Source organism: Larimichthys crocea, chromosome XVI, assembly GCF_000972845.2.
Source record: "Larimichthys crocea isolate SSNF chromosome XVI, L_crocea_2.0, whole genome shotgun sequence".
Classification (NCBI taxonomy): Eukaryota; Metazoa; Chordata; class Actinopteri; family Sciaenidae; genus Larimichthys; species Larimichthys crocea.
This window is the reverse complement of record NC_040026.1, coordinates 10,507,467-10,535,221: the sequence shown is the minus strand read 5'-3', so window position 1 is coordinate 10,535,221 and position 27,755 is coordinate 10,507,467. Positions and strand designations below refer to the sequence as shown.

At 43.5% G+C, this 27,755-nt stretch overlaps 1 protein-coding gene across 7 annotated transcripts in view; it reads right to left on the bottom strand.

Annotated features, from left to right (window-relative positions):
- Positions 1 to 10,585: 10,585 nt before the first annotated feature.
- The window catches only part of bahcc1b (BAH domain and coiled-coil containing 1b), a 91,876-nt gene continuing 74,706 nt past the window's right edge, over positions 10,586 to 27,755 (bottom strand). For all 7 annotated transcript variants that reach the window (XM_027289325.1, XM_027289328.1, XM_027289327.1 and 4 more), the window contains 17 exons: positions 26,693 to 26,859; positions 25,652 to 25,788; positions 25,268 to 25,372; positions 22,788 to 22,866; positions 22,455 to 22,641; positions 22,202 to 22,369; positions 20,768 to 20,938; positions 20,080 to 20,327; positions 17,966 to 18,140; positions 17,616 to 17,733; positions 16,972 to 17,047; positions 16,745 to 16,853; positions 16,533 to 16,649; positions 16,309 to 16,446; positions 14,291 to 15,726; positions 13,238 to 13,474; positions 10,586 to 12,674 (listed from right to left, as the gene is read on the bottom strand). In XM_027289325.1, coding sequence (XP_027145126.1) covers positions 12,465 to 12,674; positions 13,238 to 13,474; positions 14,291 to 15,726; positions 16,309 to 16,446; positions 16,533 to 16,649; positions 16,745 to 16,853; positions 16,972 to 17,047; positions 17,616 to 17,733; positions 17,966 to 18,140; positions 20,080 to 20,327; positions 20,768 to 20,938; positions 22,202 to 22,369; positions 22,455 to 22,641; positions 22,788 to 22,866; positions 25,268 to 25,372; positions 25,652 to 25,788; positions 26,693 to 26,859 — 3,878 coding nt within the window. In that variant the 3' untranslated portion in view covers positions 10,586 to 12,464. The remainder of the gene's footprint in view (positions 12,675 to 13,237; positions 13,475 to 14,290; positions 15,727 to 16,308; positions 16,447 to 16,532; positions 16,650 to 16,744; positions 16,854 to 16,971; positions 17,048 to 17,615; positions 17,734 to 17,965; positions 18,141 to 20,079; positions 20,328 to 20,767; positions 20,939 to 22,201; positions 22,370 to 22,454; positions 22,642 to 22,787; positions 22,867 to 25,267; positions 25,373 to 25,651; positions 25,789 to 26,692; positions 26,860 to 27,755) is intronic.

Genomic DNA, 27,755 nt, shown 5'->3' with positions numbered 1-27,755 from the left:
TTTCATATCATTCAACAAATATATTTTTTCTAGACTAATGTGTGATGAAATATTGATTAAATGAATGATGTAATAAGTATTAGTAACAGATGGTTTTATGGTTATAGATGATCGACGATCGATGATGAAAAGATTCATTTCACACTGAAGAACATGATTTTCTAATAGCTTTTATAGCATCTACCATTTACATGTCATGTCTTATCCAGTTGATACAATCATATGGCGGCGTGTTCTCAGACTTGTTCAGGTGTGAAAACTAAAGTTAAAAATATATGTGAGATACATCCCATGGATATGAAATGTCCCAGAGTTACAGAATCACCCTGGTGTGACTCAGGCTCAACTTACTCAAATGTGTTATAAGAATGTGGTGCCTATCCAAGCTCAGAATAAAAGAAGCAGAGACTCATTTATCCCCACAACAACACTGATTCATTTGCACATGTAATGATGTTGCTCCTTCTGCCTGAGCACTAAAATAACTGTGTTTTTCACTGATAAGTGTGTTTTTTGCACCGTTTTAACTAACTGTGTTTTTCACTGATAAGTGTGTTTTTTGCACCGTTTTAACATTGTGTCTCTGACTATTTTTGAGGATATTAGTCTCTTTGGTAGGACTATAGATCAGCTTAGCTGAGTCCAAACAACAACACTAGATCAAGTCAGTTTATAAATATGCAGACGGTTAAAATCCTACAGAAATGTCTTGGGATCAACATTTTATTATAACTAACCGATCAATTAGGAAAATTCAGTCAAAATCTTTGTATGCTTGACCCATAAAGCAAAGCTGAAGCCATGAAGGTAAATGATCCTTCAAGTATGTTGCTGCAAAATAAGCTACTAGTGTTGTAGTGAAGACCACCTGTAGTCTTGATCAAGACTGTAAGGGGTTGAGAGCAAATCAAGGCCAATACCAATGTATTGCAAGGCTGTGTCAAGACCAAGACCAGGCAGTAAATAACATACTTGGTAGGCAATATTCATGAAACTCTATGGGTGAAGTGTGGTTGCTACATTGAGTCACCTCATTAAGCATTGCCTTGAAATATGTAAGAACCGCTGAGAGTTCTTTTGGACGCTGTTTTGCAGATGTACTCTTTGTGCCTTAGAAAACCAAATTTTATTCCAGAAGATTTTGCTGATGCCTCCTCCCAGACAGTCAACAAATGAATCAGAAAATGCACAGGCAGTTGAGTGATATCCCCACCGTTGTGGTCTTGACCGGTCTTGAACTAAAATGCAGAGTCCTCTTTGAGATCAGTGTAAAAATGTGGTCGATACCAAGACAAGACCAAGGTTTTTTAACAAGACAGATTTTGAGTACAACACTTGAAGCTACAAATTCAATATTTCACAAACATCATCAACCCGGCAGCACAGAAGATCTTGGACACCGAAGATTAGTGTCACCAACTAGGTATCTGACAAAATTTGAAAAACAGTCACAATCTTCCGTTATGGAGTGTTGAATAACGGTCAGTTTTTGCAGAACAATATGATGCCACAGGGAAGTTGACCTTTTGGTTATTAAATCACTTAATCATTTTATTTTATTAGATGTTTGTGCCAAATCTAATGAATTTCCCTTCAGCCATTCCTACGGTATCGTGTTCACAAGAATGGGATGGACAGACGGCATAAAAACAGCGATCAGAGATCAAGCTCCAGGTGTTACAGGCCCCCAGTACATACTATATAATGTGGTGATTTATTTTGTGCATTTATTTTAAAAACCTATCTGCACACTGGACTCCGTTTAGGGCACAATTAGGAAGCTTACGTTAACATGATATCTGCACCAAATGAAGCAGACTTCCCAAAGGCCAAACATTAACAAGACTTGTCAGCCTTCTAAACACTGTGGGAAATACCTACACTAGGATATTCAACATAAATGAAGCAGTGTGCCCTTTATGTAGTGAAGTTGAATGTAGGGCAGTGATGATCGAGCTGAGGATAGACTGACTTTAATGCAACGGATGATTCCTTTTTTATTAACCGTAACCACAAAAGATGTGTTTTAAATGTTGCCATTGGTCATAGTTTTGCGGCATCGTCTAGTATTTACTAAATATCTGGTTTCCTCTTTTTCATACAGTGGTTGGTTGAGGTCATGTGACTTCCATTCTTGGAGCGGAGGTCACATGATTGATTTGAGGCCCCAAAATGGCATCTGGTGGATGGTTCCCACCATACTGTCCCAGATCCTCTTGAACAACTGTCCATATCCATGCACACTAGGGGACACTGAGGACTGTGGTTGTTGTCCAGGGTAGTGTTGTTGTGAGGACAGTCCTTCCACCTAGCAAAGCCCCAACATGCCGACTGGCGGTGACTCACAGGAAGTGGAGGGATCGTCTTCAGCGTTAATCACAACCATGGTGTGACGAGGCCTCTTTTCACAATCTTTGACAGAACAACCAATCTGTTCACTCCCTCCCCTCCCCTCCATCCATACCACACTTACTCTGTCATAACGAGGAGCTGCCAGTCAAACTGCTTCAAGCTGCACTTATTGCAACACCGGTGATGTTACAGGACGAGCCAGCTCAACTGGGATTAAAGTCTCAGTTGCATTTGTTGAAACAGAGTTTAGAGCAATACAGTGAGCAAATCTGGAGGAAAGAGTTTGCGAACAAAGACTGCCTGTGCTGCAACACACTGGATGGGCCAGATGAAATTCAGCTTATGAATTGAAACACATGCATTATGCATAATGAGCAGAGGCCGAAGGGAAGGAGAGACAGAGAGGAGACATCTTGTCATCACTAAAGGAGAGCGATGGAAAGATGGACAAAGGAGATGTCCCAAGGGACTATGCACTCATTCTGCATGGCTGCCTATCCGTCACCATGGAAACTGTGTGTATGTGTGTGTGTGTGCACTGGTGGCCAACAGTGAGCTGGAGGATGTGTGTGTGTGTGTATGTTATGAGTAGGGGGGAATAATGTGTAGGTGCTACGCGGGAGGCCTTCCACTGTGTTAGCAAGAATACCTTCAAAACTCACTATGATCACATTCCACGTCATATGTGTGTGTTTCTGTGAGTGTGTGTTTGTGTGTGTGTGTGTGTGTTACAGACAGAGCGACTCTGTGGACCGAGAGATCTTATCATTTAAAAGCAGGACCCTCGGTTGATGAGTGATCTGCTGGATGGTGTGATTGATGAAGGATGAAGTGATGAACGCTTGATGAGATGAAAGACTGAAGAGCCATCAGCACGCAAACGCCGACACACACACACACACACACACTGACAGAAGAAGCTCATGACTAAGGCCTCTGATGTACGTGTGGAAGCAACACACACATGCATGCATTCTTGAACAAGATGCATTACGCAAAAACACACACACCTCTGAGGAAGATGAAGGGACGATTATAAATTAAAAGTTTTCTTTGAGCAACAGAAACATGATATGAATAGCACAGAGAGATCTGTACTACCATAGATAGATAGATAGATAGATAGATAGATAGATAGATAGATGCTATTTTACTGGACTTTTTACTGCAATTTCCTCTGGAGAGGAGAATAATTTGTCTGTGGTCAGGTTCACTCATTAACGCAAACACAGACATGGAAACAGGCTTTCTCTCTCTCTAACACACACACACACACACACACACACACACACACACACACACCCCTGGCACCTGAGGAGAGTGCTCTTGCTGTGGCAGGCTGTGCCAACATGTGGGTGCAGTTACAGTAAAGAAACACTGCCAAGACCACTCTGGGTAGGGCAAACAGCTGCCAGGGGTGTGCACACACACACACACACACACTCACACACACCCACAATCCCTAATCCAAAACCTGCAACCCCACTCACGCACACACACCTATCTTGCGCTTTCTCTACCACAAGAACGTTGCCACAAATTCTCCACACGGCGTCCTCTCCCTCTTTCACACACACACATAATCCACACATAATCCTCCACCTCTTCCTCTGTCTCCCTTTCTCATGCAAACACACACACAAACACACACACACACACCTACACACACATTCTGCTGAGTCAATTCGGATAACAAAAGACCAAAATATAACCAGGATTTCCCCCGCCTGTCTTGATATCTGTTGTGTGATATATAGGAAGCTTAACTGTTCCATTGATTTTGTACTGTACATTCCTGGTGGGTTGGTTCAGCTCTGCTCACTCAGCGTGGCGTCCTAATCTCTCAGGATCGCTGTCAGTTGATGAATCGTCAGTCATACAGACAGAGCGGAGCAGCTTTCAGCTTCAGGGACTATAAGCAGAGAAAGTTTAGACACAAAACGTAAAATAGACATTGTATGAAGGCTGTGGTCTTTGTAGTATATATCGGCATTTAGTCTTTGTGTGTCTTACATGGTCTTATATTACCAGTCTGAGCTTTCAAGATGAGAAACAGGTCCAGTGAGGCTACCTTCAGTCCAGAGATTGCTATGTTTACCAATTATTCTCTAAATTGTTAATTAATTTTCTGCCATTTATTACCATGGTAACTATGTCTTGACATTAGCCCAGTACAAATGGGACTAGTATTACCTGCGCTCCTCTTGTGATTTGTAATAATTGCAGAGGTTGTCTGTTTTCTTAATTGCTGTGTGTAAAGTGTAAAGAAAAAAAAAAAATCATTGCAAATTACCTTTCATGTTTTACCATATAGGTCACCAGGTAATATTAGTTCCACATCTCAGTAATTAGAATAAAAAAATAAAGAGGATTTTTTCTACACAAGCGTTTTTCTGTCTCGTTTGGACAAAGAATTGCCCAGACTGCGTTGGTTAAATGTGATTGAGAGCTTTGGATTGAATTTTGTTTGAAAATGCAGAAAAGCTCATCCAACTACTCGGCATGGAGAGCCATTTGGGTCAGAAAATCTTGCTGTAAATCAGTAATATTAGAGATGTATCCCTTGTGTCTGTGTTTGTACAGGAAACACAAAAATAGAAGAAAAATGTGAATAAAAATACCTCGCTCATGTCTGCACTATGCTAAGTATAGTGTTATTTATAGCTGAGTGTAAGTAGCTACAGCTGGGGAGATTAGCTTAGTTTAGTTTACAATGAGGATGGGTGGTTTTGAATGGACTGCTACAACTAGCAGGGTGGAGGTGAGATCGAAGGTGACAGTAGGCCCATTTTTAAGAGTTTTGGTAGCTTTGCTTGTGCTGTAGAAGAAGGTAAATGGTGAGAAATTGCATTACATAGCTGTTCTTGGAAAACTAATAAAAGTCAAAACAGAAAAGGAGAAAAGACCTGCTGCGTTTCTTTATTCTTCTACCTCCAATTAGTTTCATTCGTTTAATCTGAAATGGGAACTGAAAGAAAGATCATGAAACGTACTTGACTTGTAGCAAGCCATCCACCTTCCAAAATGGGAGATCATACCATCCATCATGAATACATCTGCTGCCCAGCTAAAGACGAGTCGGGACAAGTCTTTTTTTAATCAAAGTAATTTAGGGTAGACTTTTAAATAACATTGTAAAAGCTGGCACGGCAAATGTGGTCAGTCAGCAGTAAACATACTCGCAGATAAGATCGCAAGCTCAGCTATCAGTCATGTGACACTTGCCTTGCAGGTTGTAGTGGTCTGTCAAGAGTCTCCTCAGGCGGAAAGAGCTTGCCTGAGTCTGTCCAAAGAGTAAGACAACATTCTTGCGCCTTTAAACCTCACTAATTACCACATTAAATGCCTTTTGTTTAATCCATCCAGGAAGTCCCTGCTCCTGGCTAGGAAAGAGTCTGGCACACAAAGCCGCATAAACATTTTGATTTGGAAAAAAAAAAAAAAGGTTTAATTAGAAAGCTTCAGAGATACTTGTTGCTGGATTTTGTTACCGTTACACGTTAGCTGTTTCCCCCCTGCTTCTAGCTAAAGCTCTCCTGATAGTAGTCTTTGTACTCTCAATATTTAACAGACAGGGATAGATCTAATCTGAATCTGTCAAAAAAGCAAATTTGTAATTCCCAAAATGTGGAACTATTCCTTTAAACATCAAAGCATTTCCCTTAGAATACGGGAACTTTGCATCTTTTCAGAAATGCATATTTACAATTGGCCCTTTTGTTATGGCCCTTTGAGTGTAAAACGCTTACGGTGAGGTTGTGGCTCGATATTCATTTATTGTGGAATATGTTTGAGAAAATCTGATGAAATGTAACGAAATGCCACCTGATTTGTCTGCCTGTTAACATCACGAATGTTGCGTCAATTCACATTTAAAGTGGTGATCGAGGCATGTGAGGAGATAAATCCTCAAGCGCTGTCACACTGTTCAGGTATCACGTTAATTTACTGTACAAATTACATCCAGACAGGTGTACGGTTACAAGTATGTTGATGACCCCCGCAGTGCAGCTGACAACATATCAAGAGGAAAGAACATACAGGGCTGCTCGAGGTATGTGTGTGTGTATGTGTGTGTACGTGGGTTTGCACCGGTTGTTTTATATAAATATACTGCACATATCTTTTCTCCTGCTGTCGCTGGGGTAGAGTTGGCAAGCATAGCAATCAAGTGTCTCTCACACACACACCCATACACATATAAATTCCACCCTGCATCTAGATCATATCATAAATATCACACACATTCCCACAGAGCTGCTATCTGGTGACTATGGATCCGGTTGCTGTGTCCACTAAGACTTTACAGGATGTTTGACCTATTCTGACTGTCGGAGCAGGCAGCCGTGAGCTGGCCAAGACTCCTCCACTATTCCAAATATCAAATACCAGCATCAGCGATAACCACCAGAATTGCTCTAAGTAATGTACAGTCTGGTGTGTGTGTGTGTGTGTGTGTGTGTGTGTGTGTGTGTGTGTGTGTTGCCCGCTTTATAGAGGGGAAATCACCAAGTTTTTTTCTGTTTCGTGTTAAAATTATGAGGTTATGGGGAGATTTTTTTACCTAAGATGGTCCAGAGCCAGCATACCAGCTATAAAACACTCATCCTGTCCTGTTCCTCCTCTGTGCCCCCGCTCCTCTTCATCCCGTTCTCCTCTTCGCTGTTTAACTTCTCGTTTCCTTCTTCTCTTTTTACTTTTTGCTGTTTGACTTGAGCTAAATCACAACATGAATAAATGGAAAAAAATATTTTCTTTTCAATCTGCCTTTTCAAACATTTGTCCTCATGTTTGGAACCACAAAAATCTTTATTTTGACGTACATTTTTTAAATTAATTTTCTCAAATAAACACATTTTTGATTTAAGTAAAAAAAAAAAAATGTTATAAGTTATTAAGTCATTGACCTGTTTCATTCTCATGAAAAAATAAAATATGTGGTCATTTGCAAAGTCTTTACAAAACAGATTTTCCTTTTGAATAATTATCTACAAATATTCTATATCTGGTTAAAACTAATTCTGATAATTAGTTTAACATAAATTAATGAAATAAATAAAAAACACGGTGGCAAATAAAACCCATTGAAAAACATAAAATAAATAAATGACTGAATATCAATCTACTGTAAATAATACAAAACTCTAGAATAATAACATGATAATTAATTTAATGTTGTTGTGGAGTTACAAAGACAATGTATGTCTTAAGATGTGTCTGTTTGGCGCCATAATCTCCTGATGGTGCATCTCAATAAAAAGTAACAAGTAAAAGTAACAAGTCTGATAACTGATTCAGTGCCAAAAGTCTAAACTTTTAAGACACAAGAGATGATCATTGAACCTTTTTAATGTAAAACAGTGAGTGTAAAAAGAAACCTGAAAAGACTTCCTTTACATATGGCCAGTTATATGAGGACTACATACATATTTGTCTGTGAAATGGACCAGAAAGTGAAACAAGTCATAAAATTGGGGGGAATAGAAAGAACACTGGAGGTTTGTTGGTGTTGTAATGTAGGAGAACATGGACATGACTTCAACACTGCCAAGAATCCATGATTTATGTAAGCCTACCATCTGTTACCACAGAATACGTTGCACAACTACCAACGGGTCCGATTGGCTAGTAGGAGTAAGATGGATACCGGTGGCGAGCTCACAGAGGCTCATATGAACGATGGATGAGGTGAGAGAGAAGACTGCTGATCTCCTTACTCCCTCTGTGACCTGAATATACCCTAGTACACACACACACACACACACACACATGCACAGTCTCACACAAATCTGTACACAAACACACACATACAAACTATCTACATACACACACGCTGCATCCCGCTGCAGCTGACAGCCATTCATTCACTACAATGACAGGCTCAGGCTATATCTAAATAGAGGGCTTTCTCTGGATTGGTACGCCCACCACCACCACCACTACCTCACCCGCTCCCAACCCTAAACACACACACACACACACACACACACACACACACACACACACCCTGCCCCTTTACACAGATACACACCTGCATGTCCTGCATACGCATTGATTGAACAGCTCACAATGTCGGATTCCTCAAGACTGGTGATACGCTTCAGATGTGGTGTTCACTGTTGCCCCCATCCATCAGCCAACAACCTGAAAACTACAAAAAAAAAAAAAAAACACAATAAAAAAACTACCACACCTTGCTGTGACACCTTGACCCTTCACACACACACACAAATCAACTTGCGCCATGTTTGCTCTTCCAACGTGAAAGCCCACTCTCATTAACCCAGAGGGCACCCCCAGCCTCCCATTGTGCCCCTATCTCCCACAGCATTCTGGGTAAAGTAGTTTAACAATGTCAACGAGATAAGCCCAATGCAAACCCGCTGATAAGCAGTCAAAGACTGCACTTAATGTCTGTGTGTTTTGAAGGCGTTGGTTGATTGAGGAGCCAATGAGGAGGACGTAAAAGACCAACAGTGAGCAAAAAGGGTGCATATTATGTGTGTGTGTGTGTGTGTGTGTGTGTGGTCACACTGGCAGGTGTACTGTTTTATATATTGTTAAACAGCTGAAACAGCTAAACGCAGAATACAAAAGCAAAGCAAACACACATTCTCACACATACCACTGGACAAAGAGCATGAATGTGTGTGATTTCAGACTATGGCCAAGGACCATTAGCAAAGATATTCAGCAAAAAAGGTGAGTCAACTTTTCCTGTATTGACAAGTAAAGCAGGGAGCGATATGTTGGCCAAGAAGAACATCCAAGGTGGGGCTGACATTAAAGACACAGCTCCGGAGTAAAATAAAGTTTACGGTCGACGTCCGAGGCAAGGCTGTGCTCGAACCTTCTTCTTCTTCGCAGGGCTGACACGAGGCAACCACACCGTAATTTGAGGTCAAAGGTAAATCCTCCATCCAGACTTTAATGTTGCAATAAGCCGCGTCACAAAGGCTCCGGTTACAGTGCGATAAAAAGGTGTGAATATATCACAGGAAGTCTCAAATAAAATGCAGTAAATTTTGCGCACTTTGTCCCAGAAACTCCACACCCTGCAGGGGGACAATCTCAACAGTTCTTCCCAGCTCTCGTGTTACACATACACACACACAGAAGTGAGCAGAAAACCAGTGAAAGTACGGGAGTGCATGGATTTATATTGGTGTGTGAACAGGACCATGTGGGCTGCATTTTTTACTCACACACACATGTGGAAAAGTCAGGATTTGAAATCTTTGCAGGCTGGAATCTGATATCCTCGCTTTGTTCTCTTAATGGTCCTGTTCCGTTTTTATTATTCTGAATACCTGACCCACCTGTACAGCCAGAGGAGACTTTATCCCGCCCGTCGTCTCCCATGAAACACCGCTAGATACAGTTTCCCTTTCTCTCCCCATTCTTCCCCTTCTATCAGCTGCAGCTACAGTTTCAAATTGCTTCCTCCTCTCGTGTTTTTTTTTTCCTCTCTCTTTCTCATTCTTCTACGCTTTCTTCTGTGGTCCATTTTCCTACAGCAGACAAATGATCGGCATTGATGAACACAAGGCGGTATTCAGAGGAACTCACACCCAGCAGAAAAAAAAGAGGGAAAAGAAAACAATCAAATGTTGTTGTTTTTTTGTAAGAATCTTTTTTAATGAAACACAAAAAGGCAATAAAATTAAGATAAATAATTTTTTCCTTTTGTACATGAGGAAATATTTAAGTCATATTTCCAAAGAATGACTGACATTACATAATATATTTTAGTAGGCTATCTCAACCGTACAAAGCAGGTTCCAGTGGGTCTAAAAAAAACACAAAAAAAAAAACACAATGATGTCGCTTCTGTCAAAAACGTGATGGTTAGAACTGAATCCAGTGTTTCTTAAAGAAAATACAGCTTTAAAAAAAAAAAAAAAATTCAATTAAAGACCCATAAAAGTAATATTTTAAAATTGAGTTTCACATTAGTTTCCTTTTAAAGCTTTTGCTTTGCAGTGTAACAGCAACATTGTTGTTAAAAGTCAGTCAATGTCCTAAAAAAGAAAAAGGCATTCATGTTCTTCCCCCCTGTACATCCTATACACTGACAACCAACAGTCATCACAGGCTTGCATAAACAGTAAGACAATGGTAAACGAGGAAACAAGCAAACATAAAAGACACACAGACATTTTTTTTTGGCAAAGCAGGAATAAAAGTGACAAGAAGCATAATTTGTGATTTGATCCTTATCTTGTTGTTGTTGTTTTTTTTTTTTTGTCTCTCAACATTGTCCCATTGATTGGCTCTGATTGTCCTTCACAGTCATGTGATGCCATTCTGGTTGCCATAGAGACCTCAAGTGCATCAGCTGGGCAGTGTGCAGACAATGTTGCTGCAACGTTTCTCAGAGGCTGTCATAGCAACGCTGGATGAACACGAGCAGACAACGAGAGGAACTCTACTTAAAATACCTCGGTGATTGCAGGGATCCCGGATTCAGATTTGATTGAACCTTTTTGTTTTTTGTTTTTTTGTCTTTTTTTTACTCATAAAATTGTTTTCGTCTAATGCAGTGAAGCTTAAACTCACAGGTGCTTTGGTATGTTTCTTTTTGATGCCAGATAAATATCTACATTTTATATAGGAATACAAGCTAAAATAAAGAAGAACTAGATTCTTTTAGGATCAGACAACAGCAGAAACTCGGTTTCCTTTCCAGTATTTGTAAAAAAAAGAAAAAAAAAAAAAACTCCCAACAGGAAATACACATTCAAAACCCAACAGAGTAAAATAAAAAGAAAAAATTTGGACACGTTTAAAAAGAGCCTTTTTCTGATTTCCTTATAAAAACATTTCCCAAATACCCTTTCAACATTATTCACCCTTGGCCTAAAGCAGGGCTTACAACCACAAAGTCACATCAGTTGTACAGTTTGACCCAAAATCCAAACCTCTGATCCTGTTCAGTGCATTGAGAGAGTAGGAAACTAACCCAACCTCCTCCCTCTGTCAGACCCTCCCGAACCCACCCGCACACACCCTAAAAAAATCTAAATAAAATAATCTTCTCTGCAAAAGAAAACAAAAAAAAAACAAGAACAAATATATATGTATACTATTTACAACATGTTATATTATACATAATGCTGTACAAAGCGCACACACACTCACACACGCCAACATGCACGCACCGTTCAAATAAACAATCCAACAACCTGTACATGTGTCTTCGCACCTGAATAGGAGGATACGAGAGAGAGGTATTGACGTGTATGGCTTGACAGGAGAAGAAATCGTTTCATGATTCTGCACATTAAGTACTGAACAGATTAATACTCAGAGTGTTAGAGACATACCGATGGCGTGTCATGACGGTATCTTTGCTTGATGAGCACAGGTGTACGCGTGCATGACCACACATACAGTACAAACACATATGCACGCTAAAGCGCTATTTACTTAGAGCTCATTAAATGCCAAACAGGGTCATCGCAGCCACTCTGCAAACACACACACACACACACACACACACACACATTCACGCATTTACACACAAAGTCCGAACTACAGTGTTTTTTGGTCCTGTTGGGGATCTCCCAATCACGTTGTCATTGTCAAACTACCAGTATAAGACCATTAAAATCCTCCAAACCAGTGTGGTTTACAGTAAGTCTCTCCTTCCCATACAGTCTCTCCTGCTCTCAGAGTTAGTCTTTGTTTCAGAAAGCAAAGTCTGCCACCCTTCCTCCATAGCATATCCAAGCTACTGTACTCCAAAGTGCTCATGTCCTTGGTTCCTGTTCTTTTGTTGCAGAAATCTTGTCGCAGTGACGAGATACTCTGTTGTTTCAGCCACAGGGAAGGCTGTAGACTCTCGCTGCGACAAGGAGCCTAAGTCCACATCTGACAAAGAGGTTAAATCTGACCTGGATCAGAACAAATCAGACTCCTCTATGTACCATTTCTGTCGGACTTTATCCAATGGGCTAGCTCCTTCTTTTACAAGGGACAGATCAATACGCAGAGCCAGAACTCTTTGTCTTGCTTTCCCTCTGTCCCCTGCTCTGTTCTGTAGGACCATCCTAGAAGCAGTCAACTCCAGACTTCAGGTCAATATTTGGATTTCTCTCTAGCTGGTGGTGCTAGGACACAATGGCCATGCCGTCCACGCTGATCAGCTGGCCCGTGGTTGGTTCATAGGTTCCGGCCAGGTAGAAGAGGTCGTTTATTAGGTTGCCGGACTTACGTTCACGCATCAGGTGATCATATTCGGCCTTGCTGACCACCTGGCAGCGATGGGAGATGGTCTGCACATCATTCTCATCCTCGTGGCTCGACTGATACAAGGCATTCTAGGAGAGACGGGAAGAACGGTTGATAAATCATCAAGATAACTGACAATCAAAATGTCACACAATTGCTTTCACAAGAAAAATGCGGTAAGATTGTCATGTTTTTGTTGGCAATATGTAGCGCCGTTTTTACTCTGCACTTCCGAAACGTACCATCTTTTGTCATGTCTTTTACTGTGGGTTTTCTCAAAATGGAGTTTGAGTTTCTGCAAGTGGTGATCTTTCATGTTTGCTCAGCCATGGTTAATGCTGCTGCTCATTCTAACTACCCAGCTCTATTTCTATTTATTCCAAACAAACCACTATTGCTGCTGCCAGAAATGCAAAATACATAACTTCCTGTGCAGCAGAGATTTTTCAGGGAAAGTCCCATCGTGCAATGAGTATTCAGAACTGCAAATGCTAACAGTTTTATGAACTAAGTGGAGGTTCAACCATTCATATAAGATGGGAATAGGGAATATAAAGAAGCAAAGTGGTAATATATTTATATGAAAATGTCACGGACTGTTACTTTGACCATCTCTGTTTTAGAAATTCTACTTGCAATGCCTGGTCTTTACCTTGCCATCGCGGTGTCGCTTCCCCAGGCGAGTCTCCTCCGGGTGGTAGAACCACTTGACCCTGACAACCATGCTGGAGCTCCACGACTCCCAGAGGCTCTCCACTCTGCCCACGTAGGGCAGCTGAGGCCGGCCAGGTGACAGAAACACAGCACAGTCCCCGACACGCACCGTCTCCTTGCCCCGCACGATGGCCTTGTAGAAAAGCTTGCGGGCTTTACCCTTCAGACCTCTCCTCTGTCGGGTAAAGAGAATAAAAATAGCAGTGGGTTTATTTCACCACCAACCTCATTTCAGAAATGAATTAGGATTTTTGTTTTGTTTTGCTAAGCCCTGTCTACCAAAGTATGAAAGAAAGATACTGAAATGAAAGATGATTTAATATGGTTTATAAAAAGGTGTGGGAGGGTTCAGTGCCTAATACCAATCGTAACACTTGATCCTGCTGGAGTAGGAGTACATTTTCTGGCACACAAATAATTCACTCCTAATCTGACAAATGCAATGCTAATGAAACTCGTGCAGAAATTCTGACCACAGTAACCATAACCTGGGTAACACCTATATCTCTGCTCCATGTTTTGGTTTGTCGGGGCATGCACACACCAAAAGGGTCAGCTTGGTTTTAAGCCGCACATCTCAGTCGACAGATGCAGTCATGTTTACCAAGCAAACAACATGGCAGAATGGAGTGGCAGCAGTTGCTCAAGCTGTTTTGTTCCGTTATCTCAGGATCATGATTTAATAATCAGGGTAACAAATTCGGAGATTAGCCACACCGAGTAAGCCTCATAGCGTTAGCGATGTGTACAAAGTCTGAAGCAGTATAAGCAATGCCAGGAGAGATCATATTTGATCATCACATTACGTAATCAAAGTTTGACACAGCCGAAACTGCAGTAACACTCAGTTATCTACTTAAGCAGGTTACCGATACCCAAGACAACAATTTGGGAACCATGAAACCAAGATAATAAAGTTTGATTATGGAAAAACTTCTGCAGTACAGTGACGCAAAGCAAACATAAAGATATTTAAATGGAAGTGTGTTACCTGTGTGGGGTTTCCAGACCATTTCCAGAGCTGGCGTCCAGGCAAAAGGGGAGCCATGTTAGGCAGAGGCTCAGGTGACGACATCCTCTGCCTCTTAGCTGTTGCTGGGTCTTTGGAGGCAGGTTTTGTCTGCTGGCTCACAGGACTGCTTTGGCTCTGATGGTGGCTGATTCCTTCTTTCCTCTTCAGCTGGGTCTTAGCTGTGCTACTGTTAGCCACCATACTTCCTTTTGACACGAACTCCTTCCTGTCTTCTGCTCTGTCAGCTCTCACTTTTGTCCCGGAGACGGCCATGCTGGCTTTAGCCACAAAGCCATGAGCCGGGACTGTGGCAGAGGGAGAGGAGTTGGAGGTGGTGGGGTCAGGGCTCAGGAGGTCAGAGGTCATGTTCTGCCTGTGCTTGTGCTTGTCCTGCTGGAGCAGTGCGCGGCGCAGCAGCACCGATGAGGACTCTTCATCGGAGGAGTAAGAAGAATCGTTGTCTGAGGAGCAGAGGGATGAGGAGGAGATGGAGCCAGAGGAGGAAGAAGAGGAGGAAGATGAGGAGAAGCAGACGGAGAGACGAGAGAGAAAACGACCACCACGGTGGGGCGGGACTGCTGCACTTCCTCTGCGTGCTTCTGCATCCTGACCATCATCTTCATCATCCTCATCTAGCTCAGAATAAGAGCTCGGGCAGTCACTGGGGTAGTCCAAATTGTATTCTCCACCTTGGACTCCAAGACCTGCTGACAGTAAATCCTTTCTCAGAGGTGGAGCACCCTTTAGAATAGCCTCAGATCGTGCCCCAGTACTGTCTCGTTCCCCTCCTCCCTTTTTGCCATCCTTCACCAGCAGGGCAGGGTGGATGTATCGCAGCGGTGCTCCTGCAGAGGCCAGACTCTTTCCTACTCTCCCTCCACTTCCCCCGAGTCGAAGCAGAGCCTTGCCGTTCTTTGTTTTAGGAGAGGTCACCCCTTCATGGTCAAGCTTCACCAGGAACTGTTTCCTGTCACGTTCGCTCACTGGCTTCCTGCTTACAGCTGTCATCGCTGTGGTGACAGCTGAGGAGCAAGCAGAGGACGAGGAGTCCCGAAGCGACATTGAAGCTACTGCATTAATCGGTCGGCCAGCAGCAGAACCTCCGAAGGTAGAGTAGCCGTTGGCAATGCTACTAAATGAGTCACCTTCAAAAGGGGAGCCAAAGATGCCTTTGAAAGGCATTGGGGGTGCAAAAGGGTGGGAGGCGGGCCGATGAAAGAATCCCAAGTCTCGCTCTCGTATCCTCCTCTGGGTCTTACGGGACGTCCCATTGAAAAGGAAGAAGTCAACTGGCGGTCTCTTCCTGGGCGCGGACCAGTTCAACAAGGAAGCATTGCCTTTGGTTACAGTGTCTGTTACTGATGTCGGTGTGCTGGCAGTCTTAGGCACTGAGTGGATTTTCTTCGGCCTGCCAACTGAAAAAGAAGACGGCAACAGGAGGAGTTATAATCAATATGAAGTGACAGGTTTTAAGCGCAGACTGAGATTAATTATGAAACTAAAAGCTTTGGAGAAACTGAATATCTTTATCTGTATAATCTTCACCTAGCCAGGTAAGTTTCAACACGTTCATTAATCAAACTACAACAACCCTGGTAAACCTGTCTCTCCTTTATTGTCATCCCGAGTTGGTGATGAGTTACACATACGGGCACATGTTGTATAACTACACAAAGCTCATGACACTTCATAAAGCCATGATTAATGTGATCATGTAGCACGTAAATAATAGGCGGCAAACAAGGAATTTAAGTTTTACGAGTCTTTCCATTTATGCACCTCCATTCGGTGCTCTCCTGTGACCCGGAGGCATCTGATAACTGGTTGACAGTTGGAACTGTAAAGAAGGCCTCGTTGGGGGGATTTTAGTACGGCTTGAAGGACTGTGTGTCCGTGTGAAAGCATTTACTAGTTAGACCTGTATTTCTCAGCAAAGTCTCATTTTCTGAGTGATGTACAGTCTTATTTAAATAAAAAAAATAGGGAGTACGCCTCACCTGGTCTTTTCTCTTGCGGCCTCCCTGCTGAGTCCTCATTGGCTGGTTTCTCTGTGGGTGTGTCTTTCTTCTCCTGGGTGGAGCTTCGTCTGTCGCGGCGACTAGGTGAGATCAGAAGTGCTGGAGAGGGTTCGGCACCTGACAGAGAAGAGATGTTAAGTTTGAATTTCTCTCTTTCTTCTCCTCTTTTGTTTCTTTCTTTTCCCTTTTAAAGCCGTACTCACAGTGGATTTGGTATCCTGGGGGAAGGAGCCTGATGTTTGCGAGGGAGATCCTTCCTCTGTCTCCATCATCAAACTCCACCATCACACTGCCCTCCTTCTCCTCCTCACCTGGACCTCCTAAAGCATTACACACATGATGGAGGGCATAAGTTGCTGGAATGTACCAGTGTATGTGTGCAGAGTGGGGTTGTTGGCGCGTCTTGCTCACTCACCTCGATGGACGTATCCAGGGTAAAGGCAGCGAGAGCGCTCGCTCCAGTAGGCACACACTCGTGTCCCTGCAGTCAGGATGGCCTCGGTCTGGGGCCGCACGTCTAACACCTGAAAAAAACATTACAAATTCACAAAGAGTTTCAGTTAAAGCTACCAAGCACAGCACAATTACCCACAAAACAGCAAAATGTAATAAATGCTATGTAGCCTCAAGACTTAAACTCACAGCTTCCTGTAGTAGTTGTTCCAGCGAGTAGATCCGGGGGCGATTCCCTCGTTCCCCTTCGATGACAACTCTGAATCTAAGACAAAAAAAGAAAAGAGAAATGAATGAAAAAAAAATCGACTGTTTTTTTTACTTGTAAGTTATAATTTTAGCACAGTTTTCACTGTTTTGAAAAAAGACAAGTGCTCATTTTTTTTCCACTGGCAGTTGTGTTGGCTGCCACTGCTGTGTGTCTTGGCTTTGTGGTCGTTTTGACTTCTTGTTTGTCAAGATTCTCACACCCGCCAGGCATTTAACTAGCGCTAAGCTAAATCTCCATCTCCTCTTTTGTAAATCAGACAAGACTCTTGTTGCCATATGTCTTTTTAGTGCTTAACTCCAGGGTTTCCCCCAGGAAGGTGTTTAGCCAAGGTGGTTATCAACCCAGATTTTGATGCTTCCCGTCCTGGGATCAATAGATGACGAGCTAAACAATGATCATATGGCAGTTGCTGTGTGAAAGAGTTACTCTGCTCTTTTCCCAGGAAGGTTAATAGTTTATTTCGTAACAGAGTATTCTGTTTTTAGCCGAACCCTGCTATAAAACACAGTGAGAAACTCTTATGTTATGGGTTTGTATCTGTGGTGAGACAGCAGGTCCTTACATGTCAGGCAGGTCCAGAGTTTGGACACAAGCAGCGTACAGCAGCTCATCCTCCTTGGAGATCAGAATCTTCAACCCGTCCACCAACATCTCTTTACTCAACACACAGTTTGGCAGGGCTGCGGCAGGAGGGCGTGGAAGAAAGATGGATGGATGGAGAAGATAAAGGGGGAGATATACATAATTTGTGAGTGTGTTGAATAATTGCTATGTGAAGAGAAAAGGAGGGACAAAAGGGCAGAGAGAGAGGTGTGCGTGCATGTGTGAAAAAGATTCAACATGCTTTTAAAACCTGCATGTGTGTGTGTGTGTGTGTGTAATTATAAATGATGTGTTACAGCTTATGCCTACCAGGTATTCTGCAAGGCATGTTGGGAGGGAGGTGGATCAACATTTTCTCCTTCGCTTCCTCTTCTTCTTCTTCCTCCTCCTCCTCGCCTTCCGAGAAGCTGCTTTCCTCATCCAACCGAAAGCCGTCATCAGCTGCAAAGCTCTGCAGGAGCCGGCTCACTGCGTGACCCTTGTTCTGGACGAGAAACAGGATATGACATCAGTGGGCAGAAAGCAGGATTTGCCATCACGTCATTATTTGTCCAAATTAATCAACAATAACCCGGATCTTCAGGTGACTGAATCATGTCATTTCCCAGATGCATGTGACTGATGTGAATCCATCAGTGAAAAGCAAACGCCTCTTGCAATGTGATACTGCAATTAAGCCTGCAGGCTTTTCTTTCTCACTTGCCGCCGTTCACTCAAAGATCAGAGGTCACAGTCAGTGATAACTGCAGCTCTTGAACAGGTAGTTCAGTGCATTGCCCAAGGACACTTCAACGGGGGCAGACGCCTGATAATATAGAGGCTTGAACCTTAATTTACATGCTCACCTTCAGACAGACACACACACACACAAGATACGATCCATCTCCAAACCGGATTAGGCTAGTCTTTCCAAAGATGACTGATGATTGATGATAGAAAGTCAGCTCACCCAACAGGTTTCTGCTTGTATTTAGGCTTTCCAAAGAAAAGACCATAACATTTAATGCATGAGAGATGATGTGTGTGTGTGTGTGTGCTGTCTCTTGGAGTTTTCCACATCAGAAGACCATATATTTTAGTGACAGAAGTTTCGTCACCAGAGGGCATGGGTGATTATTTCTCTTTAGTGTTTATGGTGTATGGTGTGTGTGCGCAGGAGTGCATGGGTGTGTGTAGGGTTATGGCCAATGATTATCTTTATACTCCTCCGTTTGGTTTGGAGTTATGTGTTTTTGGACATTCCCTCACAATGACTCAAAGACTAAAGCAACCTCGGGGCACTTCTCATTAAAACGAACGTGTGTGTCACACCAACGGCTGCCTGTGTTAATACAGTGGTGTTTTAGCACAGCAGGCAGACATGCAAACACATACCAAAAACAAGAGCAAATGGTATACTGACAATGTGACTGCTTTGCAACTTATGCGAAGTGACTACCTGTAAGGGAGTGAAAGTTACTGGAAGGTAGCGTCAGTCATAATCTGCAGGATTTTCAAACTTCCTGCAGGGTGCGGCTCACTTCAACAAGGAAGGAGTGAACTGGAGGCGAGGGCTTTTCCAAATCCTCCTCGCCTTCTCTGCCTTTATGTGCACGCAGCAGAAGGCCAAAGGGAGTGACCGTCTCTGAGTCACCTTTCCTCTTTTACTCACATTCCCCCATCAGCCGCTGCCTGAATCTAACCCCGTCCTGACCGCCGTTCGGTTCGCTGCATCAAAAAACAGCATGTCCCCTTTTGCTCATTAGCTAATGTCAATTACATTCCGTACGACTCTGTGACAGCAGTAATTTATTGTGATGTGATTTCCGTCATGCCTCTAAAGTTGGCAACCGCATCTCACCTTTCCCTTCTCGATTCCCTTTCTCATGCACTCCTGCGTGAATGAGCAGAGAAAAACAAAACAGCTGCAGAGCACGCAGATTCCGTCCTCCTTAAATGTTCAGCTTTAGAGCTGTGCATACATCCAGCCCATGATGTTAAATCTAAATATTGCCTTTGACTTTTTTTTTTTATAACTTTAGCTCTAATTGGCAGGTTATGTGTTGTGCATGTTTTTAGAAACTAAAACTGGAATTCACCCAGAGCACGGCAGAAACATGATCAACAGGTATCATCCCCAGTAAGTCGTACAAAGTTTTAAAAAATTCAAGAAGGCGTCAAGGGGGACAGAAACACTATTTCAATGCTGTCTGGTTCCCCTGATCATTTACACAGAGGTGCACAGGTGAAGCAGCTGAGGAGGGAAATGCAAATGCCACTTTTGAAGGTGTAACATATCCATGATAGAGTAATTAATCACTGCTGTCAGACAAGCATTTACTTGGATGAATAATTGTCAGTTGCCAAAGTAAAATATTGCTCCATCAGTGTAAGCTTTTAAGTCACCATTCAACCCTGGTCTTCACCGGACACTGATGTCTCACCTTTCCCAGTATGCCCTGTCCAGCTAAGTTCCTCCGTATGGCTCCTTCCTTGCTGGCTCTGTTTGCTTCTGTCAGAGCTCCTTGGTTCCCACGGCCGTCCCCAAAGCTGCAGCCCACCGACGACACACCCCAGCTGGGCAGATATACTTTTTTAGACCCCTGGTAGTCTGGACGTCCCCTTTCTGTGTTGGAGTGGCTCTGTCTCCTGGGTGCTCTCCTCTGATCTGTACCCGACATGCTTCCCATGCCTGAGGGTGAAGGGAACATCAGGGAAATTAGAGCTGGCAGACACATCGTAGAAATGTCAATATTTGATAGAAGCTTAGATGTGGTAAGAGATTTTGTTTAATATGAGGTAAGAATGTCGATATTTTTTCTTCTTCTGGTCCTGGAGGCCACATGACACACTTTTAGATTGATCTAGATGATATAAAACAGCTTGGCTATCATAACAACATCACTAACATGTCATTTTTTTTCTTAGGGAATTCATCACTCGGCAAGACACTACTAGTTATATGCAAACAATCGATATTATCCCCCGAAAAAATTGATACTGGACTGAAAGTTTATCCTTTTAGAGAACTTTTCTCCAAACCCCAAGCACATCATGTTTCCCTTCAAAGATGTAAAATCGTTTTGTATGGCAGTAGGAGTATATATATAATGACATGTATAAAGATCTCACCGGGAGGCCCTGGTCTCTTACTCCTGGCTTTCTGGTGTGCTTGGAGCTTGGAGGACTGCGATGAAAAAGGCACAATCCCAACAGGGTTTGCAGGAGCTTCTTTAGAGGATGAGCTAATCTTGATGTCACCAGCTCCATCTTCACTGTCGTAGCTGCCGTCCTCCTCCTCCTCTGTGGAATCACAACATCGATACGATCAGTCAGGAAGCTTGAAGTGAGCTAAAAGTAAACACTGTTAACTAAAGCCGGGGACTCACTTGATTGGATGTATTGACAACAACCTTTCAATATTCAATATTCCTCTAACACCTAGAGTTCAGTTAGCACGTGGCTAAATTTACATTATCGTGAATGCAAAAGAACAGTGAAACGTCGCCATGTTTGATCAAACTTTTCTTAATGTCGGTACAATAATGCACAGCTTGTTCTTTAACTGCAGTGATGGGAAACAACTGTTGACACACATGCACGTTTGCAGCACTACATGCACACACACACATATACACACACACACACACACAGATTGTTATTGGCAGCTGCGTGTCGCTGACTGCGGGGGGTCGTGTCGGATGTCGACACATCTCTGACACACTTGTCACTTACACGGCGTTCTCGTCAACACTTTGCCTCAGTCACACACAAACACTGGCACGCACACACAGACACACGCATGCGCTTCACTCGACCACTTTTCCACTTGCCATAAAGGCCACAAAGGTCGGACAGATTCTCACATTTTTCTTGAAGTTTTCTTAGTTTCATATCAGACTGTCGTCCCCTCTGAGGCATTTAAAAGTCAGGAGGAGCTTCTCCTCCACTGAAACCTCCAAAGAGGGCACTTTCACGAGGCTTTGGGGTTGGGGGGGGGGCGCGGGTGAAGAAGAGACTGGAGGACTTGGGTGTGACATTCTGAACGGGGCCAGAGTGGGCTCACGTTACCGTATGGTGTTGAGGGCAGGGGTGGCTGTGTTGCATGCCTGTGGCAAGTCGTTAACGGTTTTAATGGTTTGACAGACGAGCTGGGAAGTGAGAGAAGGCCTCCTGATGACGGCAGACATCTCACTCTCAGACTCTTCATGTGCACACACACACAAACACAAACACACACGCACACACACAGACGTACTCTCATAGCGAAATCTCACAATGTCTGGTTGATGTTCTTTGAGCCATCGGCCAAATCAGCTTGACTCATATGTGTAAGAGCCAATGAACTCTCGTGTGCAAATCACATAGGGGCTTTGAAGCTGTGTTACAAATCTCTCACCAGCACCGATGGTCCATTTGATCACTGATATGATTAAATAAAATAGAAATGCTTTGATGGCATTTTACATTTTCATTCTGCAGGATGCTTGTTTGGCTGGTTGGCTCGAGGATGCAGCAGACTACATACTGTGAAAATCCTTGTGCCTGACCCTTACTGTCACTCACCATGCTCTGAACTCTCGCTGTCGCTCTTCTCTTCCCTAACTTCCTGTTTCTCAGAGGCCCGGACGTCCTTGTGATGAGGTCTGTTAGGGTTGGCGCCCATCAGCACTTTGGGCTTTCGACCCCTCTTCCTCTTTACAGTCTGACCAGCTGTCCAGTCCTGCTGCAGGTCTGAAGGATCAACAGCAGGATTAGTTTTAGGGTGCCACTAAATAGACAACAAATCTATGGGTGCATACTCTATCTCTGTACTCACCTTTTCTTCCTTGTCTGCAGTGACTCTTGGAGGTATTCTCCTCACCAGGGTTCTCTCTGCAGTGCAGCATGCCTGCGGATGGTGCACCACGCTGGGCTGCAGCCTTCTGCTTCAGGTGGGTCACCCGCCTGGCCAGCCTGGAGCTCAGGGCACTGGGCCGGCCTCGGTGCTTACAGCGAGCTTTCATCTGTAGATGGGAAGCGGAACAGCTAATTATTGACTAATTCATTCCTGCTAATTGAAATATCCAGGAATGAAAAAAAAACAAAAAAACATTAGCAGCAGGAAGTGGTTGTGTGTGGATGAACCAGGAGAGACCGCAGAGGGACTGACCTGTGCAGTGCTGAGGCTGTTGAAGCTGTGATTGGACATTTTCTTCCTGGCTTTTTCCTCCAGTAAATTTAGCCCAGCCCTGGAAAACATAAAAACACATGAATGAGAATTTATCATGTATAAAACACAGAACACGGAATCAATCTGATCACACAATTCATTCCTTTCAAGGAAGATTTTCTCTGTAACGCTCTTCTCCTCTTTCTACTTTCACCTCCCTCTCCTTCAGGATCATTTATTATCTCACTCTCTTCCCACTCTTCTTCTCTGTCTCATAACTTTGATGAGGTAAGAGACGGGATCTGCCGACCGTCTGCGCAGTTTGACGACAAACACAGAAATATTCAGCGGCCGTGCGAATATGAAACTCACCACATGAAAGGATAAGAATTATCTGGTGTGAAAGAGAGTGGAGAAGAGACAGAGAGAGAGACGGGGAGGGGGAGGAGAATAGTTGAGGGGGAAGGGAAAGAGACAGAGGGAGAGATGAAGCAGTCTCGGGGGAGTCTGTCCGTTGACCGGAGCTTCAGGGCTCGATCGATAAACACTAACCTCTATTGAACACTACTCCTCTCTCTCTCCTCCTCTCTCTCTCTCTCTCTCTCTCTCTCTGTCATTCCTTCATTGTATGCATGCTCTCTCACACCACAGGCAGCCAGCACACACACACACACTGCACACACACACTCTGATAGCAGCTGGTGTATGAAGCAGGTGAATCCTATATTCCCACAGAGGGAAGGTTTGGCTCTCAGCATCTCCGCTCCCGGGAGAGGAGAGGAGAGGAGAGAGAGGAGAGAGAGGAGAGGAGAGGAAAAAAATCTGAACTGTCCATCCACCCAGACCACATCTGTCTGTTGCAATCCCCCCTCTTCACCTCTTACCCCTCTGAGTTTCTCAGCCTCAAACTACGTGAACTCATGTCACGTTTTCATCCACAGTACTGTGACTGTACAACTTCTGCACACCCGGGTAGGGGCAAAAAGTATGTGTATGTGTATACTTGCATATTTTTGGTCTGGCAACAGTTTTGGGAAGGTCCCTGTTTCAGTATCACAAAGCCAGGTACATAAAAGGCTAATTATAAACATTGATGATGAACTGGTATGCCAACTGTCAGGCCTTAAGGCAGCGGTATGCTAAAAATGCTTTAAAGTGCCATCCAGAACCTTGAGCAACCACATCACCTCCACACCTATCAGATACTGGAACTGCGAAGGCCGCATTCAACAATTTCTGCAACTTTCTGGCACCAACAATCCGACAGTCACGTGTACTTTGCACAGTGACTGGCCAGTGACTGAGCAGAGGAGAGAAAACAAGGCTTCAAGCGTGACTCTTCGAAACAGCTATAACAGCCTTGAGGTGTGGATTGGTGACATATCGTACAAACTAGTTTGCACACCCTGGCCTTAACAGCAGTTATCCGATCTTATTAAAACTCGCTGTAGTCAGATTATTGGGACGAGCTTGCCAAAGGTTGTTATAGCAGTATTTTAAGGCCTGTAAGCACATAAAGGTGCACGTGTCTATCAAGAGGAATCTGTTGTGTGTGCTCACTATCTGTACCTCTCATTCTCTGGCATTTCATTTCAACCCCCAACTCTCACGAGAAGATGAAAGCGTAAACAAATGATACACTGCTTATTAATAACGACAGAAATGCTGCTTAGGCACGTAGCAACCAGTGCTACTAATTAAACAAGTTCTGTGTGTGTGTGTGTGTGTGTGTGTGTGTGTGTGTGTGAGAGTGGTGCACTAGCATGTATGACTAAAGCCTTTCATTGTCATTTTCATTAGCGCTTTCTAATCATGGTAACCGTGACAAACCTCAAGTTTCTCTAATCATTTTATCAAGGCGAGGGGTGCACATACTAACAGAGGTGCATGGGCAGGGCAGCATGAGAAAACACATTTATCATTATGAGTGTTGAATGCAGGCTTTGTGTGTGTGTGTGTGTGTGTAGGAATGTGTGTCAGCATGAAAGTGTGCATGTCTGAGGTGTTAGATAATGTGTGGTTGTGTGTTTGCAGCGGGTGGTGGGGGTGGTGCCGAGTCGTTTATCACTATAATAACTGTACATCAGGACTTTGTCCAGCTGTATTAATATATGCTTGAGGTTCGCAAGGAATCAGGACATAATCAATGCAAGTGATAAATATGATTAAAAGTGATAAATGATGATTAATGAAGGCCTCATCTCCATTAGCTTCTCTCATTTAAAAATCACACCCAGCTTACAGCTCCCATCGCATAACCCATTGTGTGTACGTGTGTGTGCGTGTGTGTGTGCGAGCAGCTCCTTCCAGTGCCCAATCAAGCAAATCATCAGCTATAGAGCATTTGAATCAATTCAGCTGAAGAAGAACTTCTTGAAAATCAACCGTGCCTTTCACTAAAAACACAAACAGAAATCAGGATGAATGAGCTGGGCTTGCCAATCACACTGATTATTCTGACGCAATATCAGAGGACTGACCTGAGTCTTTTGGAGCTCTCTGCAGCAGTTGGGCCGGGGGTGGACCTGCGCTTGCGGGGGCGGCCAGGCCCACGGCGGGCAGGGCTACGAGATGTCTCCTCTTTTCTGCAGAGAGGAAGACAAGGAGGAGGAGGAGGAGGAGCAAGACAGATAGGGAGAGAGGGAGATCAAAGATGCCGTCAGGACAGCAGGAGAAATCAGGAGGAAACTTGTATCGGCTAACAGGTCAAACTGCATTAGGTATGAGCAGGCAGAAAGTCCTGATAAATCAGGGGGATGCAGCATGACAGCAGAATTGTGAATGTTGGAATGCACGACTCAATCTAGACAAAAAGGTGTGTGTGTGTGTGCGCACATATGTGTGTGTGTGTTGTCTCTGCTCACTGGTGGTCGTGTTTCCTCTGTAGCTTGGCCAGTTCCCTCTGTTTCTCTTTGTAGCGGCGCTGTAGCTCAGCCAGCTGGACACGCATGGCCAGCTCCTCCCCTCCCATCGTCTCCATGGAGCCCTTCACTGGGCACACCTGACACACACACACACACACACACACACACACACACACACACACACACACACACACACACACACACACACACACACAAAGCAGGGGTATTTCAATGCTGCACGCAAACTGAGTTCAACAGTCATTGGATATGTGAAGTGAAGCTTGTGTTTGGGCAGCTTGATGATTAGAAGGACTTTCTTGTAATCAAAAGGTTTCAAGTTTGGTCACTGCAGCAACTCATGACTGTTGACCAGCTGCAGGCTGAAGGCTTCTGGATGATCGACCTGGAGCTGCATGTAAATATATAATATGTAAAATATATAACTGTATATAATAAAGGTACAAATACTTAACCTTTAAGTGATCAAAAGGTTATAGAAATAGTTATTTATTGTAGATTCATTGAGATTAAAATGCTCTTATTAAACTGGAAATTTTAGAAATTAAATCACATCAAATTTAAATTTTATATTTGATGTAGCCAGTTTTATTTCGGTGGCTATTTAGAGAAAGAGAAAATGCTATAAATCAACCGCACCGTCACCTCAATTTGAAATTAAATCCCTGCTAGTTAAAATTCACTTTTTGTGAAAATTCACCTTTTAATTTCTGCACAAAACTGCAAAATTCAGTGACATGAAAAATAAGATTTCATTCGTTTGACAAAAGCTAAAATGGCCATTTCATTACCACAGAGGTAAAGATATTTAAGGAATACACTACAGTGATTTTTATGTCCATATTTGCATCAGGATGAGCAATAGTTGAAATAATCAGATTAAATCCTAAAAGTGAACAGTTTCTTAAAGCTAAGTAAGAAAAAGAAAATAAATGAGGAGTGTGTCCATTGTTCAACTCATCCCGACATCCCAACACATGAATGATTTATGTTTGCATAAATACGCATCCAGTAAAGCCTCACCGGCTCGTGGCGAGGCGTCCAGCTGCACTTCCTGCGCAGGTTGAGCCTCTTTCTGATTGGACACTGCTGGCCCGCCCCCGCATCCACAACCCCTCCCCCCATCTCCAGGGCACGGGCGGCCGCCAGCGTCGCCAGACTGTGCAGGTCAAAGGTCAGCATGTCTTCACCTGCACGGAGACGGATTGTTTCGGTTTAGATTGGTATATCACACAGCGGCTGACGCGGTGTTATAAAACATGTTGTGCGCTGAACGGATTTATTTCTGGAACGATAATACCATGCCTTGAAAAGTGGTGATATTTATGATATTAGCTGTGTAGTTTATTTGATGTATACTGGTGTTCCTGCTTAGTCGTACACGTAAACGACACAGGCACACACACGTGAGGGGGAGCGGTGGAGAACGATCTCTACATCTGTCACTGTCATTAGCTCTGTCATTGTCACAGCACCAGCAGATGAAACAGAATATTCATGAGGCCGTCCACACACAAGTAAACACACACACACACACACACACACACACACACACACACACACACATACACACACACACAAAACCTATGCAAATAAAACACACTCATTCTGAATACACACATGCACCTACAGCATTTTCGCTGAGCTGCGCAGGCATGGGCAAACTGCATGAGTGTGTCGGATAGAGCTGGAGAGAAGGAGAAGCAGGAGGGAGAGGAGGAGGAGGAGTGCAACGTGGTGAGAAGAAGGGAGGGAGGGGATGGGGAGTAAAGGGGAGGAGAAGCAATAAGAGGCAAAGTGTTTATTGAGCTATCTATTTATTCTCCTACATCTCCTCATTATGGACATGGACAGAATCCAATTTCCCCTTCCAGGAGAGGAGAGGAAAGGAAAGGAGAGGGGAAGAGAGGGGAGGAAAGGAGAAGAGAGGAGAGGAGAGGTTTTACTGGATCACTCACAGTCTGTGCACTGGAGCTGCAAGGCCTATTCACTGACATCTGACATTATTAAAACCTGTGTGTGTGAGTGGGAGATGGAGACAGAAATGCGGTAAACAGAGGAGAAAGAAGAGGGCAGGAAGGATGGA